Raw genomic sequence first — 21,568 nt, 5'->3', positions numbered from 1 at the left:
ATAATTATTTCTCTCTGTTGGTTTGTGGTGAAATACGAGCTGGACGTGATCTTCACAGGTGCGACGCGACGCTCACTGAACGCAAAAAAAACAATCACAGCCAATCAGAACACACAGTGCCACATGGGCGGAGCTAAACGTCAAAACACACCAGAAATCAAAACAAAACATCTTGTGGTGCTTTGCTTGCTGCGTTCACGGCTATTCAGGACGAAAACCCTCGATGAACATGAAGGAGATGCGATGCGTGTGTCGTAGCGTCGCACCTGGTTTAGACGCTTCATCAGCTACCATGACAAAAATAATAAACTCTCCAATATGTTTCTAAACAAAAACTTATGGAAGCTTATTACTGACATGGAACAAAAAGATAAGAAAGGTAATTGCAACCTTTGATCTCATTATTCAGACTTTTAACTTTAGACTTTCGCAATTTATATCTCATAGTTCAGACCTTTTTTCAATTCTGAACACTGTAAAAGTGCAAAGGTCAAACATGTCCGTCTAGCGCATTTTTACATTGAAAAACAGTAGAAAAGTAAGGAAATATTAATTGTAAGTGTGCAAGGAAATATTTTTCAAAATCGTGTATAAAATCAAAATCACAAAATTGATCAAAAAATTGTGATAGTACTTTTTGTCCATATCGCACAGCCCTAATATAAACTGAAAAATGTGAGATAAAAAGTTGCAATTACTTTTTTATTCCATGGCGAAAAAAACAAACTGCAAGATTAAAAACTCGCAATTACTTTTAAAAAAATATTCCGTGGCAGAAAAAAAATTAATTGTGAGATATAATCTCAGAAGTCTGTTAAAAAAGTCAAAATTGTGAGAGTCGCAATTATTTCTTAAAAATTTTATTCCGACACGTCATCATTTCAACTTTTTGTCATAGTTATAACTTTTTAAGTGAACATTTCAAATTTTCATCTAATTTTTATGGATTAGTTAGTATATCCTAATTTTAACTCTTTTGTCGTAATTATGACTTTTTAAGTGATCGTTATGACTTTTCATATCCTAATATAAACTGTGAGAAAAAGTCATAATTGTGAGAAAAAAGACGCAATTACCTTTTAATTTTTTTATTCTGTGGGGAAAAAAAACGAATTTTGAGATGTAAACTCTGAATTGTGTGAAAAAAATTATAATCGTGAGATAAAAAGTCTACATTTTAAAAAAATTTATTCTGTGGGGAAAAAAACTAATCGCGAGATCCAAACTTAGAATTCTATGAAAAAGTCATAATTTTAATATTAAAAAGTCAATTACTTGTTCATTTTTTATTCCATAGCAGAAAAAAAACTAATAGCAAAATGTGCGAAAGTCTGCGAAAAAAGTCAAAATTGTGTGAGAAAAATTCGCAATTACTTTTTAATATTTTTATTCCAACATTGTCAATTTTAAACTTTTGTCATAGTTACGACTTTTTAAGTGAACATCACAATAACTTTTAAATTTTTTAATTCCACGGCGAAAAAAAAAAAAACGAATTACAAGAAAAAAAAGTCATAATCGTGAGATAAAAACTCGCAATTTTTATTTTTTTATTCTGTGGGGAGAAAAAGAATTGCGAGATGTAAACTCAGAATTCTGTGAAAAAAGTTTTTAATTTTAACTTTTAATAATAACTTTTTAATTTTTTAATCCCATTGCGAGATGTAAACTCGGAAGTCTGCGAAAAAAGTCATAATCATGTGATAAAAAGTCACAATTTTTATTTTTTTTATTCTGTGGGGAAAAAACGAATTGCAAGATGTAAACTCAGAATTCTGCGAAAAAAGTAATAATTGCGTGATTATAAACTCGCAATTACTTTTAAAAAGTCACAATGACCTTTTTTATTTTTTAATTCCGTGGCAGAAACAAGCTTCCACTGACGCTCGTCTGTCGACATACAGTACGGATTTCAAACGAAGGCCGGAGACGTTGAAGGCATCAAGCGACACACAGCGCGAGCTGTGCTGAAGAACATGGTCCATCAACCACTAAACAACAAACGCTGCTACACTTCAGCCTGTTAGACGGCCGATTATACGCTATACATGTTCATCAGCTGCAATCAATCGATCAGTTTGAACATTAAAAATAACCTTTCTCACAGCACATGTGCTCACAAACGTCACGGCACTAACAACTAACCACTAAAACTACAGTGACTAGCATCATAATCTACTGTGGGAACGATCGCACACACACACGTACGTTAATAACCAGCTCACTTAGTTAACACAATCTTGGCATTTGTGGAAATACCACTTATTATTTCAAAAATAAGACTTTATATGCTGCTTTAGGAGACATCTGCGATCAGAGAAACCTTCATGAAGTTCAGCTCAGCTAGTTTAAGATGGTTGAACATGGCTGATCATTTATGGTCGAGATCAGCTGGACCATCTCAGTTAATGTGCTAACTGCTGGTTGACCAGTAACAAACCGGCCTGACCACCCTGTTGTTTTCCCTGCAGAAAACTGAAGTGTGCTCATTATCCTTATTGCATTTTCATATTTCACTGGAAATTATGTAGTTTGAGAATAAATAAATAAAGTTTGGGTTAACCCGCATTAACAAAAGTTTCCCAACCACACTGCAAAACAAAACAAAACAAAAATTCTTTTTTGTTCAATTTTTGAGTAACACTTTACAATAAATTTCCATTTGTTAACATAATAAAAAAATACTTATTTATTGATCTTAGTTAATGTTAATTTCAGTGTATAATTTAATATTATTTAATGGACCTGAGTTAACATGAACTAATAATGAAGAGTTCTATTTTTATTAGCATTAACAAAGATTAATAAATACTGTGACAAATGTATCGCTCATTGTTAGTTTACACAATGAATGACTTTAACTAATGGGACATTCTTGTAAAGTGTTACTATTTTTATCTTGGTTTCCAGTACAAATATCTAAATACGCTTAATTACATTTACCTCAGACACCGTTACTGACAATCCTCATTTTGGCTGCGTGAGATTCTCCAGCTTTGTTGCTGTTGAGCTGTTAAAGCTCCGCCCTCTTCTGGAAAGGGGGCGGGAGCAGCAGCTCATTTGCATTTAAAGGGATACACAAAAATGGTGTGTTTTTGCTCACACCCAAATAGGGGCATTATAGTTCCCCTTTAAGCAGAAACTTCAACTTTTTGTCATAGTTATACATTTTTAAGTGAACATTTCAAATTTTCATCTCATTATTATGGATTAGTTAGTATATCCTAATTTTAACTCTTTTGTCGTAATTATGACTTTTTAAGTGATCATTATGACTTTTCATATCACACAGCCCTAATATAAACTCGCAACTGTGAGAAAAAGTCATAATTGTGAGAAAAAATACGCAATTACCTTTTAATTTTTTTTATTTTGTGGCGGAAAAAACGAATTGTGAGATGTAAACTCCGAATTCTGTGAAAAGAGTCATAATCGTGAGATAAAAAGTCTACTTTTTTTTTTTTTTTTATTCTGTGGGGAAAAAAAACAAATTGCGAGATCCAAACGTAGAATTCTATGAAAAAGTCATAATTTTAATATTAAAAAGTCAATTATTTGTTCATTTTTTATTCCATAGCGAAAAAAAGTCAAAATTGTGTGAGAAAAATTCGCAATTACTTTTTAATATTTTTATTCCAACATTGTCAATTTTAAACTTTTTGTCATAGTTACGACTTTTTAAATGAACATCACAATAACTTTTACATTTTTTAATTCCACGGCGAAAAAAAAAAAAAAAATGAATTGCGAGATGTAAACTCGTAACTCTGTGAAAAAAAAGTCATAATTACAAGATATAAACTCCGAATTCTGTGAAAAGAGTCATAATTGTGAGATAAAAAGTCAAATTTTTTTATTTTTTTATTCTGTGGGGAAAAAAAGCGAATTGCGAGATCCAAACTTAGAATTCTATGAAAAAGCCATAATTTTAAGGTTAAAAAGTCAATTACTTGTTCATTTTTTATTCCATAGCGGAAAAAAACTAATAGCGAAATGTGCGAAAAAAAGTCAAAATTGTGTGAGAAAAATTCGCAATTACTTTTTATTATTTTTATTTCGACATTGTCAATTTTAACTTTTTTTCATAGTTACGACTATTTAAGTGAACATCACAATAACTTTTTTTAAATAAAAAAAACCCACGAATTGCGAGATGTAAACTCAGAATTCTGTGAAAAATGGTCATAATCGTGAGATAAAAAGTCAAAATTTTTTTTTTTTTTTTATTCAGTGGGGTAAAAAAAAACGAATCGCGAAATGTAAACTCAGAATTCTGCAAAAAAAGTTGTCATTGCATGATTAAAAACTCGCAATTACTTTTAATTACTTTTATGTTTTAATTCTGTGGCAGAAACAAGCTTCCACTGACGCCCGTCTGTCGACATACAGTACATTATAGGAGTCCTTTAAGCAGAAACTCGCTTCATTGTGACTGATTTCTATTTTAAAAGTTATTTTGCTTCTCCAGTAAATGTATCTTGATTTATGAATATTTGTGCTGGAAAACAAGACTGAGGAAGAACATCAGTTTTTGCAGTGTCGGCGCAGGTTTAGGCTAAAATGCATCAGCAGGCGATAAAATCACGGAAAATCTTTTCTGGCAGGATCCGGCAGAACGTGAGTTAGAAGAAAACCGTGATTTAACGTGTGTAACAAACAGCAGCAGCGACGTAATCTGTCCTCGTTTGTGATGCGAGATCCAGAACTTTCCTAAAAGCATGCTGGGATAGAGCTGGACTAAGTGAGGTTTATCAGAAGAGTGAAGCGAAGGCAAAATACAAATAAATAAAACTGAAATACGAGAAAAAATATAAAGAGACTCATGATTCACCACGAGTCCAGGAGCGCGAACACACACACACACACACACACACACACACACTGAGCACTGTTTCTCCACTCAGACGTGACTCCGCAATGTCTGTAATCTTCATCATCATCATCCTCCGAGTCACAGGAACAGGAAGTGAAGCTGTAGCACAGATGCACGATACAGGCTGTTGGGCTGCTAGGCAGGAGCAGGGGTGGGCGGAGCCTAGTGAGGCAGAGGCACCAGGATGTCCACGTAGTTGACGGGGAAGAATCCTGATTGGCCGTTGATCATGCCCTCGTACCAGTTGTCGTCGATCTGATTGGTCAGAGTGATGATGTCGCCCTCTTTGAAGCCGAGCTCGCCCTCGTTCTCCGGCTCGAAGTCGTACAGCGCGCGACAGCACGGCTGATCCAACGGCGCTGAGAGACAGACAGAAAAACTCGTCACTGTGACACGAGTGCAAATTTAAAAATGAATGTACTGTACCTGATATTTATCCAAATTAATTGATATCGAATTGAAATTGGAATTGAATCTTATGCTTGTGAATCAAGAGTTAATCGTGAAATTTGAGTCAGTGCCCAGCCATACACCCGTGTGTGTGTGTGTGTGTGTGTGTGTGTGTGTGTGTGTACCTGGTGAGCGCGCAGGTGATCTGGCAGAGTTGATTCCTCCGTTGTGATTCTCACTGGGCAGGTGAAGCTCCATGCGCGGTTTAGGGATGAACTCCTTCCGCGGTTTGTTGGACATGTCCTTTATCCTGTAACACACACACACACATATTGTAATCAAGCACATGTTTATAATTTAAAGGGTTAGTTCACCCAAGACTGAAGTTTCTGTCAGTATTTACTCTCCCTCATGTCGTTCCACACCCTTCGTTAATCTTCAGAACACGAATTAAGATATTTTTGATGAAATCCGAGAGACTCGTTCATAGGCAGCAATATAATCAACACTTTCAAGGTCCAGAAAGGAACTCGTTGACATCGTTAAAACAGTCATGTGACTGCAGTGGTTCAACCTTAATGTTATGAAGAGACGAGAAAAAACAAAACAATAACCACTTTATTCAACAATCTCTTCTCTTCTGTCATTATCTTACACAGTAATCACAGTGAAGCTTCCGTGTTTACACCCGAATGCCGGCTCAGTATTGGCCAAAGCTGGTCATGTGATCAGCACGACACATGTGCGTGAAGCCGGCCAATAATGAGTCGGCGTTCTGATGATGAACCTGGAAGCGCTGGACGTAAAAAACATTTGAGAATGACACAGAAGAGAAAAGATTGTTGAATAAAGTTATTTTTGTTTTGTTTTTGCGCACAAAAAGTATTCTCGTTTCTTCATAACATTAAGGTTGATCCACTGCAGTCACATGACTGTTTTAACAATGTCTTTAGTACCTTTCTGGACCTTGAAAGTGTTGATTATATTGCTGTCTATGAACGAGTCTCTCAGATTTCATCAAAAATATCTTAATTTGTGTTCTGAAGATGAACGAAGGGTGTGGAATGACATGAGGGAGAGGAATTAATGACAGAAACTTCAGTTTTGGGTGAACTAACCCTTTGAAGGGCACATTTACAGGCACATCTGATAATCTACAGTGTTTACTGTTGTGAATGAATGTCTCTCCCAGTGGATATACGCGTCACGTGAGAGAACCAGGTGCATGATGGGAGTGTGGAGCATCAGCTGACCTGTCTTCCAGCTTGCTGGAGAGCTGCTGCAGGATCTCAGCGGCCTGTTGATGATACTCCACCTGAGCCTGAACCAGAGCCGCCAGCTGACTGACCTGCTCGATCTACACACACACACACACACACACACACACACATTAGCACACCACCGACTGCAAACTGTGCACTATATACTCTAACAATGTGTATATCTGCAATGGACTATACGCACGGAGCGTTCTTTATAACTTCCGCTTTAATATAATCCAGCTGGAGAACGTCCGGTGAGAGTCATGTGCTGGTGTGTTGAGCATCAGTAATACTTAGTTTATCATCAGAATATAGTCACTTAAATAGTCAGGCACAGCATTAATTTACTTATTCAAATGTAAGACGGCATAAAAAATAAATAAATGAAGACGTTCCTCAGTGTTCCTCCTCGACTAAATTCAGTTCGACCATCAGTTTTCACACTTTTATGTGAAAAAAAGCTTCAAAAATGGAATATTTATTGTGCACTTTAGTTAGATTAACTGAATAAATGTGTGTTTTCACAAGTGTGCTGAAATCATTGACTGACAGCTGCTGTGATTATAAAGAGAGAGCGGCGCTCGCTTTCTGTCATTCATTCACAAGAAAAGTTTTGTTTTTCAGGAGATTTTCTGAGTATTTCATACTTCACATTGACAAAATGTGTTTTTAAACCTAGTGATTTTATAATGTTTAATATTTAGTCAAAAACGAAGTGAAAAACGATTAGAGGAAATGCGCAAATAAATGCTACTTTGCCGCCACCTGCTGGTTAAAGTGGTAATTATTGTCTTTTTTATTTTTAAATAAGTGTTTTCTATCAAATGTTGAATTTCCTACATTTTTAAACGTTCGGTTTTACAACGGGGACAATCTCAGAAGGATGAACAAATAATGTTTGTGTTCATCACATTAAAAATAACATTTGAAGTGCTGAAGTGTGTCTAATTACAGATACAGCGTTTTTAAACGCTCCCAATAGCTTCGTCTTTATTGCAATCAATAAAACTGGTTTATTGGCAAATTAGGTAAATGTGATAACTGCATTAAAATATGAACACAACATTATAAAGTCAACCATTGATGGTTTTGTGTCGATGTACAGCGAGTACAGAATGAACAGCTGACAGTTCACCGGAAATGCCCGAGCTGACTTAACCACAACCAGGAAGTAACCGTGCATATAGTCCATTTGGACTAAAAATGTAAACCATTATTTTGTGAGGTTTGCATTGTGGGATACAGCTCTCTACATGAGTGTGACCGTACGTCGTTCTCCAGCAGGTTAAACATGCTCTGCTCCGCCACCTCTTTAGACTCGTCAAATTTCTCCAGCGCCTGCTTGATCTCGTCGTCCGTCACTTTCCCCTGACGCTTCTTCTTATAATCGAAGTCCAGACGACGACCTTCCATCTTCTTCAGATGGTGCTGCAGGAGAAACACACACGTTTACACGCGTTCATCGCTCTCTCTCTGTCGGTGAACAGACTCGAACCGCACCTGAATCTCTTTGAGGTCTTTCTCGTGCAGGTTCTGCAGCGGGTCGATGAAGTTCTGTTTGACGTTTATATCTAAAGCGTCTTTCACCTCACCGAGCTCACGCATGGATTCACCGGCGTCCAGCAGAGCCAAACCTGAACACACACACACAATATCTCCTTCAAAATTAATACTATTTTTCCAACATAAGTTTGCAACTGACTCAATTTCTGATGTTGTTTTCTAAGATTCATGACTTATTTTGACTCTTTCTTGGTTGATTGAATGCTGTTATTTATCCAGGAAGAGTTACCGAAGCTGGACTCTTCTCCGAGCTCGCGGCCGAACCTCGTCATGGCGTCGCCCAGCACCGTCTCAGCCTGCGGGTAACCCGGACCCTTATCCTGACCGCGGATCTTAGACATGGTGTTGATCATGCTCAGACGCGCCCTGGACGCTGAAACACACACACGTTCAGAAGAGCTGCTGATCCACAGAATCACACTCACACACAGACACACACACACACACACTCACACACACACACACACACACACACACACACACACACACACACACACACTCACACACACACACACACACTCACACACACACACACACACTCACACACAGACACACTCACACACAGACACACTCACACACAGACACACACACACACACACACACACACACACACACTCACACACACACACAGACACACTCACACACACACACACACTCACACACTCACACACACACACACACACACACTCACACACACACACACACACACACTCACACACACACACACACACACACTCACACACACACACACACACACACTCACACACACTCACACACACACACACACACACACACACACACACACACACACACACACACACACTCACACACACACACTCACACACACACTCACACACTCACACACACACACACACACACACACACACACACTCACACACTCACACACACACACACACTCACACACACACACACACACACACACACACTCACACACTCACACACACACACACACTCACACACACACACACACACACACACAGACTCACACACACACACTCACACACACACACACTCACACACACACACACACTCACACACTCACACACAGACACACTCACACACAGACACACTCACACACAGACACACTCACACACACACACACACACTCACACACACACTCACACACTCACACACACACACACACACACACACACACACTCACACACACACACACACACACACTCACACACACACTCACACACTCACACACACACACACTCACACACACTCACACACTCACTCACACACACACACACACACACACTCACACACTCACACACACTCACTCACACACACACACACACACACACTCACACACACACACTCACACACACACACACACACACACACACACACACACACACACACACACACACACTCACACACTCACACACACTCACCAGGGTTGGGCTGCAGGTATTCTGTGGTTTTGGTCATGATGTCAAGCACCGCTCTGCTCGTGGTGTCCACTTTCTGCACACAAACAAACACACAAGAGTTCACACCAACATAACACACACCACCAGTCAAAAGTGTGGAAACATTACTATTTTTAATGATTTTGAACAAAGTCTCTTATGCTCATTAAGGCTGCATTTATTTCATAATAAATACAGAAAAAACTAAAATATTGTGAAATATTTTTACAATTTAGAATTATGATTTTCTATTTTAAAATAATGTAATTTATTCCTGTGATCAAAGCTGGATTTTCAGCATCATTACTCCAGTCTTCAGTGTCACATGATCCTTCAGAAATCATTCTAATATGCTGATTTATTATCAATGTTGGAAACAGTTGTGCTGATTAATATTATTTTATAACCTGTGATACTTTTTCAGGATTCTTTGATGAATAAAAAGTTAAAAAATATCAGCATTTATTTAAAATAGAAATCTTTTGTAACAATATACACTACGGTTCAAAAGTTTGGGGTCAGTAATTTTTCTTTTTTTTTGGAAAGAAATTAATACTTTTATTCAGCACGGATGTGTGAACTTGATAAAAAGTGATCATAAAGATTTATATTGTTAGAAAAGATTCATATTTTGAATAAATGCTGCTCTTTTTAACCTTTTATTCATCAATGAATCCTGAAAAAAGTATCACAGTTTCCAAAAAAAATATTAAGCAGCACAACTGTTTCCAACATTGATAATAAATCATCATATCAGAATGATTTCTGAAGGATCATGTGACACTGAAGACTGGAGTAATGATGCTGAAAATTCAGCTTTGATCACAGGAATAAATTACACTTTACTATATATTCACATAGAAAACTGCTGATTTACACTGGAATAATATTTCACAATATTATTGTTTTTTCTGTATTTATTATGAAATAAATGCAGCCTTAATGAGCATAAGTTCAAAAACATTAAAAATAGTAATGTTTCCACACTTTTGACTGGTAGTGTGTGTTTTGCATGCTGGTGCTGATATGATTCCAGCAAGACCACAACAAAAACCAATCACGTCCACGTGTGGGCGGGCTTTAGCATATCATTAACTGACCGCACAAGAGTCTCAAAAGAAGATTATATTTTTCTGCTGATATGTAAATTCGTGTAGATTTAGCTAAATGACGTGTGTATGATGCATATTATGATGAACTATAATCCTTTCTCCACTGACGTTCTGAGTTGTTCAAAGCGTTTGTAAGGATACTGACTGAATATGAACATGAATTGTGTAACATTAGCAACACATTATTGGCTGTTTGATAACATAGTCAAGCAAAAGACTAATCATATTAATTATCGTTATGTGTCTGACGTTGTAAAGAGCGATACCATTGTGCAGCGTTTACTTCAGTAAGTTGACCGAGTGGATCTCTGAGCTTGTGCGAGTGAGTGGAGGCGGGGCTAATTAGCATATTCATAGATCTGTGTATATTAAATGAGGCATGAGTGTAGAGTTACATTAAAGCTATTTTAAGGCAGGAAAAAATGTTTGAATATGTAAACTTCAGATGACATTGATTAATAATATAATAATAACGTCACCTTTTCTATAGTGCTTTATATGATTCAAAGCAGCTTTACTGTACAAACACACCTAACAAAAATACATTCCAAGAGCGTTTTGCTAACGTTCCCATTAAGTTACTGTTATCACATGTCCCATTGTGTGTGTGGGAGTGTGTGTGTGAGTGTGTGTGTGTGTGTGTGAGTGTGAGTGTGTGTGTGAGTGTGTGTGTGAGTGTGTGTGAGTGTGTGTGAGTGTGTGTGTACCTTTTCCATTTCTTTGAAATCATCGTCCAGTTTGGTTCCTTCAGCTCCTCCCACCTTCTCACTGACTTTCTACAGGTGAGAAACACACAATATAAACGCTCCTGCAAAAAATGATTTTCTTACTCTGTATCTTTGTTTTCCAGAAATATCTAAACATTCAGTAACACTTTACAATGAAGCTTGTTAACATTCGTTGCGTACAATGAAAAACACTTCCAAAGCATTTAATAATCTTAGTTAATAATTTCAGCATTTACTAATACACTATTGAAATCAAAAGTTGTATCCGATGAACCCAAGCTGGCATGAACTGTTTTTATTCACTAACATTAACAAAGATTATGATAATAATGTATTGCTCATTGTTAGTTTATGCATTAACTGACTGTAAATGTTACCAAGCATGCAATTTTGCATCTCCTATCTTGATTTAAGTCTTGTTTTCTCAATAATTCATCAAAAGTAAGAGCGTTTACACTTAAAACAAGAACAAATATCTGCCAATGGAGTCAGAAAAATCATGTTAATTAAACAGAAATCAAGATCATTTTACAGAGTCCATTGGCAGATATTTTGACACTTTTCTGTTTCAGATTTTGAAGTCGTTTTAAATTTCCAGTAAACGTATCTTGATTGTTTAGATGTTTGTATTGGAAGAAACACTTTCTGCAGTGCGACTGGATGATTGTAAACTGTAGATGCATCACTCTGATATTAATTATGGGCTGTTTACTTGTTTTCCTCCACAGAACCAGTGAGGATCTTCACAACACAGAAGATAAATGTGACGAAACACACTAATGATTCATTAACAATGTTGAGTCATTATTACTTTAATATCATACGCTATATATACGACGCTTTTTTTTTATTCCAGGCTCTGAACATCGCTGTGAAAGTGATGCTGCGTGAGATGGACTGTGTGCACGAGAGCCAGTTTCCATAGCAACAGCGACCTGATGATACCATCCGACAGAAAATAGAGATGTACGACCCCCATCCGTCTGTCTCTCATCACATCCACACATCTGAGCTCTGAATGTCATTCTTCTATATCGTATTTTCAGACTTTTGTGTGTATTTTACTGTTTTACTGTGTATTATAAGTTTAGATTTCACTTGAAAGATTAAAACTGTGAAAAATCAATAACTGTCTGAAATCCAGAAAACAGGAAGTGGAAAAACTGATGACATCACAAAGAACACCTACAACATTCTCAGGAAGCAGTAAGTGTCCGTTCATCAGCTGTGAGTCATTAATTCCTCGTCCTCATGTCGTTCCACACCCGTAAGACCTTCGTTCATCTTCAGAACACAAATGAAGATATTTTTGATGAAATCCGATGGCTCAGTGAGGCCTGAGCAATGACATTTCCTCTCTCAAGATCCATTAATGTACTAAAAACATATTTAAATCAGTTCATGTGAGTACAGTGGTTCAATATTAATATTATAAAGCCACGAGAATATTTTTGGTGCACCAAAAAAAACAAAATAATGACTTATATAGTGATGGCCGATTTCAAAACGCTGCTTCAGGAAGCTTCGGAGCGTTACGAATCAGTGTGTCGAATCAGCGGTTCGGAGCACCAAAGTCACGTGATTTCAGCAGTTTGGCGGTTTGACACGTGATCTGAATCATGATTCGACACAAAAGATTCATAACGCTCCGAAGCTTCAGTGTTTTGAAATCGGCCATCACTAAATAAGTCGTTATTTTGTTTTTTTGGCGCACCAAAAATATTCTCGTGGCTTTATAATATTAATATTGAACCACTGTACTCACATGAACTGATTTAAATATGTTTTTAGTACATTAATGGATCTTGAGAGAGGAAATGTAGCCATTGCTGGCTATGCAGGCCTCACTGAGCCATCGGATTTCATCAAAAATATCTTAATTTGTGTTCTGAAGATGAACAAAGGTCTTACGGGTGTGTAACGGCATGAGGGAGAGTAATAAATGACAGAAATTTCATTTTTGGGTGAACGAACCCTTTAATATGCTCTTCTGTTTAAATACGGAAACAGCGTTAGTAGTATAAAATATTGGTCCACATGTACTGTTACATCATCATCAGTCAGAGTGATACTCTGTGACGTGATCGCTGCACGTGTCAATCAGACGCTCACTTCCTGTGTAAGTGGGCGGTTCTTGATAGTCAAAAGTGTTTCTGCACGAGTGTAACGTTCACACATCTCTCTCTCACTCATGTCTAGATCAATCCGTCAGTCTGAAACGCCTGTTATGTAAGAAGACCGATATGAACTGAGGGAAGCTCTAACTGTCCGTCCATACTGTGTGTGTGTGTGTGTGTGTGTGTGTGTGTGTGTGTGTGTGTGTGTGTGTGACAGTATAAATTAAAGATGTGCAGTGCAGCAGGTTTACTCTGAGCATGTATTATTCATCTCTCTCCTCTTGTACGTGGTTTTCATATGTTAGTCGTATCTCAACACACTCCTGGCGTGTTTATGACGTTCAGATCAACTCAATCTGTTCACAACTTCAATCTACTGTCTATTCTGTGTTTATTTATATAAAGACAATAACATATTCATACACAAATACATTTACATACACATAAATATATACAGACACACTGTAAATGCAATTTTTAAATACATTAATTAATTATTTAAATATTGATATCACAATATATTTTATAAAATAGTAAGACTAGTATCATGATTAAAATTATAATTATATTAATATAATGTATAATAAATGTACCCTATTAAAATTTCATTTGCTTCTGTTTTGTTTCTCTGCTTTACTTTTCTAATAGTATTAATACATTTATATAAATTAAATTAAGCATTAATATGAATTACCTGAAGCAGATCTGTACAGGTGGACAGGGTTGGGGAGTAACGAAATACTTTGTTGCGCATTTAAAATACAAAATTTGAGTAACTATATTTCATTAGTTACATTTTAAATGGGCGGTAATCAAATTACAGTTACATCCGAAAAGTATTTTAGATTATCAAAGTGATTACTTATTACTTATAATGTAATTTATTTAATTTAAACATTAATGTAAACAGTGATTCTCCAACTCAGTCCGCAAAATCATCCTAAGCTACAGTTCTGCTCATAAGTTTCATACCCCTTGCAGAATATGCAACATTTGAATAATTTTAAATAAAAATTGCATGTTATTTTTATTTAGCTAGTACAGTCCTGAATAAGCTATTTCACATAACAGATAATCCACAAGACCAGCGTTGCCAAGTCCGAGGTTTTCCCGCGGAATTGGGCTACTTTAACACTGTTGCCGCAGGTTGTTTTTCATGTCCGCGGGTTGAAGCGACCTCAAATAACATGATATTTAGCCCCTGGAATGCAAATTTTATGCGATTGGGCTAGTTTTGGACTAGTTTTGAGTAGCAATTGGGTGGGTTTTGTTGTGAGAACCTGGCAACCCTGCACAAGACTGAATTTATAAAAATTGTCCCATTAAAAAATTGACATACCCTTGAATCTTAACGGCCCTGTCATTACCTGGATGATCCACCACTGTTTCCATATTTTGCGATAGTTGTTTGTCCCTTGTAATTGTAAAAAAAAAGCTAATTTCAACTTATTTCACAATTCTTACTTTTTTTCTCGCAATTGCGAGTTTGCATCTTACAATTCTAATTTTTTTAATTGATGTAAACACACAATTGCAAGTTATACAGTCAGAATTGCGTTTTTTTTCTCGCAATTTTTTATATCTCACAATTCTGACTTTTTCCTCAAAATTCAGTTTATATCTCAGAATTCTAAATTCTTTTCTCAATATTGCAACTTTATATCTCACAATTCTGACTTTATAACTCGCAATTGCAACTTTATATCATGCAATTGACCCTTCGCAGGGAGTTTGATTGACAAGCGATCTAACCAATCAGAACACCGAATCCACCATTTTGTCCGACAAAGCAGTCAGGAGTTAGCAGATTAACCTTGGTGGATTTAAACTTGAAAAATGGTGTGTACTGACGTCTTTCCACATTTGAAACAACATACCTTCTGATGTTCATTCATGTTTATTTTATGTAATAAATGAACTAGTAGGAAGAGATGATCGGTTCACGAGCCGCTTGAGCTGAGGTGCGCTACAGCGATCTGTCACGACACGTTAAAGAGCCACAAAACGGTTTTTATTGTTTGAATTTATTAAAAAAACGACACAGTTTGAAAGCTGGGACGTTGTTTAATATCATCAGTAACCTGCTCTGTCTTGTCTGTCGACGTGTTGTCAGTGTCCTCTTTGCTCCGCGATGTATTTTTCACTGCATGTGGCGTGACAGCGCCATGGTTTTTCGGACAAAGCAACAGTAACTAAGGGGGGCGGGTCTTTGCGAAGGGTTAATTCTGAGAAAAAATTCAGAATTGTGAGCTAAAAACTCACAGTTACCTTTTTTTTTGTTACATAGTTATTCGTATTAAAGTATTTAGATTAAGTTAAAAAAACTTGGGTAATCTAATGGAATACATTATAAATTACTTTTTAAAGCATGTATTTTGTAATCTGTAGTGAAATTCATTTTAAAAGCCCTGCAGGTGGAGCTGGGGAAGGTGGAGGGTTTCTGAGAGCACGCTGCAACTGTTACAGCAAATGCTGATCAGTATTTAAAGGTTGAGCAGCGAGCTCATTGGCTACTGATACAGCAAGAACCAATCAGTTGTGCCCTAAAGAATGATGTGATTGTGAGCAAATTGAGTTAAAGACTGCGCCATCTAGAGTTTCATGACAGAACTTTGTACTTAACTAATGGAACATTATTGTAATGTGTCAACATAAATTGAATAATTATACAATTATTAAAATATTATAATAAATATTTATTAAACATATAATTTAATGTTCCAAATAAAGCACATTTGCTGACATCATCTCATCTTGTTTAAACACACACACACACATAATGTGTGCAATCATCCAGTTTCACACACTAATCTTTCCATATCTCGAAGCATCATGAGTGATTCTAGACTCTCTTTCTTCTTCTGCTGTTTGTCTGATGAATTCAACATTCAAAATTTATTATCCAAATCCAATGCAACTTTAATTACCAGTGAAGACTGAACTAACCACTAATGTGACATTGTTTCTGTTCCCTTTGAGTATTGATTCATGTTGACGTGTGCGCAGTAAGGACAGAGTATTGATTCACATTTCTATTTCTGGTGGGCCGGGAGCTATTTTAAACAAACATGTGCCATGGTATGTATTATCAATAATCCTTACTTGGATAAAATAAATGAATAAATGTAAAGTATATGATGTGACAAGATGACAATCATCATTATAGCAACACTCATATAACATGAGATGCAATAAAGAAGTCTATCAAACTAACCATTTAAATTTATATTGTGAAAGATATATATTTTTTTTTGGATTTCAAAAGTATTCAACATGAACTGTTTTTCAAAGGCGTGAATGTTTAATGTTTAAAGTATTTTTTTTTTATATTCGAGACTTTAATGTTTGTGTCTACACAGAAAGTGACTTTTAAAAAAAATAAACACAAATATTTGTCTTTTTCTCCTCAGGTGAGCATCATTTCAGCGCGCGCGGCCGATTACATAACGCGCGTGAATATTCGCGATCACGTGACGGTGTCTGGTCACCCGCAGGTCTCGCGCTGTTTTCATACATTCAAAAACGACCACACTGACTGCAGATAAGCGCCAACAAACTCGTTTTCTGAACTCTGACTCAAATGAAGAGTGTGATGAGTGATGACTGATGGTTTCATAGAGACCAAACCCATCATTATCATCATCATCATCATCATCACCGCGAATAACGGACGGATTCAGCTCTTACCTGAGTCGCTTTGTGAAACTGCTTTTTCAGCCCCGCCACAGACATTTCCGCTCTTTGTTTATTCCCTTCCGCTCCTCTTTAATGAAAGGGTTTTTTAGAGGCTTTTGAGGTAAAAAATATCCGTTACGGTCGCGCGGACTCGCCGAGTGTCTGGACCGATGATCGCGCGCGTGACGTCACACGACCCGCCCTGAGCGCGCGCGGATGGTGAAGAATCAGACATGAACCAATAAATCATCGTTTGTGCGAGTTTGAGCTTCAGAAATACTTTCTGGAGGTTTTCAGCACCGCGGACAGCAGCTGATCACATGAGCTCTGAGGACACGTCATGAGCATCATATAATCACTTCTCTTGAGGGAGACCGGGGCTAGTTGTCACATAGTTTGCATACTCCGTTTGTTTCAATTATTTATATTTTTACAAATTGTTTTTTTATTAGTAGCAACATTAATTAAAGGGTTAGTTCACCCAAAAAGTGAAAATAATGTTATTAATTACTCACCCTCATGTCGTTACACATCTGTAAGACCTTCGTTGATCTTCAGAACACAAATTAAGATATTTTTGATGAAATCCGGTGGCTCAGTGAGGCCTGCATAGCCAGCAATGACATTTCCTCTCTCAAGATCCATTTATGTACTAAAAACATATTTATCAGTTCATGAAATCAGTTCATGTGAGTACAGTGGTTCAATATTAATATTATAAAGTGACAAGAATATTTTTGGTGCACCAAAAAAACAAAATAACGACTTATATAGTAGTGATGGCCGATTTCAAAACACTGCTTCAGGAAGCTTCGGAGCGTTAAGAATCTTTTGTGTCGAATCATGATTCAGATCGTGTGTCAAACCGCCAAACTGCTGAAATCACGTGACTTTGACGCTCCGAACCGCTGATTCGACACGCTGATTCATAACGCTCCGAAGCTTCATGAAGCAATGTTTTGAAATCGGCCATCACTATATAAGTCGTTATTTTGTTTTATTGCCGCAACAACAATTTTCTCGTGGCTTTATAATATTAACATTGAACCACTGTACTCACATGAACTGATTTAAATATGTTTTTAGTACATTAATGGATCTCGAGAGAGGAAATGTCATTGCTGGCTATGCAGGCCTCACTGAGCCATCGGATTTCATCAAAAATATCTTAATTTGTGTTCTGAAGATGAACGAAGGTCTTACGGGTGTGGAACGACATGAGGGTGAGGAATTAATGACAATATTTTCATTTTTGGGTGAACTAACCCTTTAACAATTAAGAAATACTTCTAAAGCATTTAATAATCTTAGTTAATATTATTTTCAACATTTACTAATACATTAATAAAATTAAAATACAATTCAGTTATTATTGTGTCTTGTGAAATCTGTTATGTGAAATAGCTTAATCAGGGCAGTATTAATATAACAACATGCAATTCTTATGATGCGTTTCTTTTTATTATTATTATAAACATGTTTCAGATTCTGCAAAGGGGTGCAAACATATGCACTCAACTGTATGACGGTGGGGTTTAAAGTTTTACCTTGAAAATCTAGTCATCTTATTCCTGAAAATCAACAAAACATGAAACGGGGTAAATTGTCAATTTATATAAACATTAAATAAATGTAAAACTCTTCTAAAGAAATGTTTTTGTGGTGTTTCGGTCGTGTTATTTAATGTAACCAGACCGACATGCTTTTAATAACCAAAAATACACTCATTGGACTCGGGCGCCACCTATTGGTATAATGACGTAAACTACAGAAACAGCTGCAAAAAATATGAACAAGTGCTGTTGGATTCATAAGATCGAGTGTGTGCTTCTTTCCCCACTCACAGCCTTTACGTCATCACGTGGACGGCGAGCAGCGGGAGTTTATTTCTGTCTATGACATTCATGATGTCATTTTTTATTTATCTGATAAAATATGCCGCTGGAAAGTTAAAATGAACATTTATGTTTTCCCCGGAGCAACTTCTCTGAAAGTTGATCATGTTGACATCCGAACTCACGTTTTTTTAAAGACGTCGGTTAGAAAACGGGCGGGGTTTTAACTCAGTGGAGAGTGGTGTTGATTTTCAAAATTTAAGGGTATATAGGCCAGTGCTGACCAAACATTTTTAAAAGGGGGCCAGATTCGAAGTTGTGGACACACCTATATATATATTACATGTTTTGTTTCTTGGAAACATGACCGATTTGACAATCTTGAGCTGACAGTAGAGTAGCTTGAGATAGGACACAGATGTAAATTTAATACACAAACAATATCTGTAAAACTTTTAACAACTTTGTTTTAAAGGGTGGAATTTAAATATTATTACTGAATTAGAACTCTATTTAGATCACCATGGACCTCACTGGTAAACAGTAAAAAAATATTGTTTCTATATCTAGAATGGTTTTATGTTATTTAGTCTATTAACACATTTAATATAAAATAAAAATGCACAAAACTGCAAGTTTATGACAAAAATAGTCTGTAACTTGGCTTTACTACTCATTTAATATGTCTACATTAAAAATTAAATAAAATGAGAGATTAACCTACATTTATGACAAAATACCATGGTTACAGTTAGTGTTACCACAGTAAATCCATGATAATGTTGATGAATTGTTGGTTGAAATGTATTCTAACTGGATGGGCTCAATGTTTCTCCTGATTTGCACGTTAGTGTTGTTGATTAAGTTGGCGCTGTTTCAACTGGCTTTAAATTCAATTAAATCATAAAATTCATTCCGGGCCGCATTTGGCCCACGGGCTGGACTTTGGACACCCCTGATATAGACCATTTAGACCCTTTTCACAGACTATGATAAGGCGTTTTAACAGCCATCAATATCGTAAATTCTGCAAAGTTTTTTATATTTTCTTTTTTTTTTTTTAAATGTATAAACATTTATAAGACTATATTATTATATTACCATTGCATTACCATTAAATTACAAAAAAAATGTTAACGCTGCTGTGAGGGTGTTTCTAATACACCGGCTATGAAAGAGATAGTAATAATTACATCTTTCTCTCTTCTGACTGCCGTTTTCAATCGTTCTCTATTTTTTCCTCTTTTTGAAAGTTGTGAAAAACACTATAGTGGAGTTTTTCTTTTGCTATTTGTGTAAATGGAAACAAACAAAAATATTTTAGTCTTATTTAAGTCTCTCATTCACCGCTATAATATTTTACCCAACTATGATGACTTCCGCTTCTGGGAAATGTGAAAAGGGTCTATTAACTTTTAAGTTTGTTTCGAAATGGATCAAGTGCTGGACTCCTGAAACATAAATCACTACGTTCATCATTACTTACTGATTGTAATTACTGACAACGTGTAATTCGAGGTACAGTATATATTCCCTTTTTAGGCTTGTAAAATACATATTTTAATGAAAATATATAAATGCATTAGATTCTTAAGCCACAAACATGAAAACCTGTTAACTGTTCAATTAAGTGAAACAGAAAAACCTATATCTTTGGAAAGTTGGTTGTATTTACACATTTACACATTTACTTAAAGGTGCCCTAGATTCAAAAATTTAATTTACCTTGGCATAGTTAAATAACAAGAGTTCAGTACATGGAAAAGACATACAGTGTACAGTGTACAGTGACAATACAGTGAGTCTCAAACCCCATTGTTTCCTCCTTCTTATATAAATCTCATTTGTTTAAACGACCTCCGAAGAACAGGCGAATCTCAACATAACACCGACTGTTACGTAACAGTCGGGGTGTACGCCCCCAATATTTGCATAATGCCAGCCCATGTTCCCAACATTATGAAAGGGATTACACAAAGGCAGCCAGTTAACGTCTGGATCTGTGCACAGCCGAATCATCAGACTAGGTAAGCAAGAACAACAGCGAAAAATGGCAGATGGAGCAATAATAACTGACATAATCCATGATAGCATGATATTTTTACTGATATTTGTAAATTGTCTTTCTAAATGTTTCGTTAGCATGTTGCTAATGTACTGTTAAATGAGGTTAAAGTTAGCATCGTTTCTTACTGTATTCACGGAGACAAGAGCCGTCGCTATTTTCATTTTTTAAACACTTGCAGTCTGTATAATTCATAAACACAACTTCATTCTTTATAAATCTCTCCAACAGTGTAGCATTAGCCGTTAGCCACGGAGGACAGCCTCAAATTCACTCAGAATAAAACTTTAACATCCAAATAAATACTTTACTCACATAATTCGAAGCATGCATACAGCATGCATGACAAACATCTTGTAAAGATCCATTTGAGGGTTATATTAGCTGTGTGAACTTTGTAAATGCGCTGTAATATAGTCGACAGCTCATGTGGCAGGGAGCACGCGATTTAAGGGGGCGGCGCCGAGTGTAAATCAGTGCATTGTTAATGATGCCCCAAAATAGGCAGT

At 36.4% G+C, this 21,568-nt stretch overlaps 1 protein-coding gene across 1 annotated transcript; it reads right to left on the bottom strand.

The window, feature by feature from the left end:
* Nucleotides 1-3,405: 3,405 nt before the first annotated feature.
* On the bottom strand, nt 3,406-17,502 carry sh3gl2b (SH3 domain containing GRB2 like 2b, endophilin A1). The gene is made up of 9 exons (XM_048179232.1): nt 17,172-17,502; nt 11,347-11,415; nt 9,510-9,582; nt 8,318-8,461; nt 8,026-8,159; nt 7,795-7,953; nt 6,517-6,620; nt 5,449-5,573; nt 3,406-5,232 (listed from the first exon to the last, which is right to left on the bottom strand). The coding sequence occupies exons 1-9, from the start codon at nt 17,214-17,216 to the stop codon at nt 5,036-5,038; spliced, it is 1,050 nt and encodes a 349-aa protein (XP_048035189.1). The 5' UTR covers nt 17,217-17,502; the 3' UTR covers nt 3,406-5,035.
* Nucleotides 17,503-21,568: the final 4,066 nt, after the last annotated feature.

Source organism: Megalobrama amblycephala, linkage group LG24, assembly GCF_018812025.1.
Source record: "Megalobrama amblycephala isolate DHTTF-2021 linkage group LG24, ASM1881202v1, whole genome shotgun sequence".
Taxonomy (NCBI): domain Eukaryota; kingdom Metazoa; phylum Chordata; class Actinopteri; order Cypriniformes; family Xenocyprididae; genus Megalobrama; species Megalobrama amblycephala.
This window is presented reverse-complemented; position numbering and strand designations above follow the sequence as displayed.

Coding starts and splice junctions, on each gene's coding strand:
- sh3gl2b (XM_048179232.1), bottom strand. CDS start 17,216: ATGTCTGTGGCGGGGCTGAAAAAGCAGTTTCACAAAGCGACTCAG. Junction 6,621..7,794: donor TTAACCTGCTGGAGAACGAC/GTACGGTCACAC, acceptor GTGTGTGTGTAG/ATCGAGCAGGTCAGTCAGCT. Junction 5,574..6,516: donor TCCAGCAAGCTGGAAGACAG/GTCAGCTGATGC, acceptor TGTGTGTTACAG/GATAAAGGACATGTCCAACA.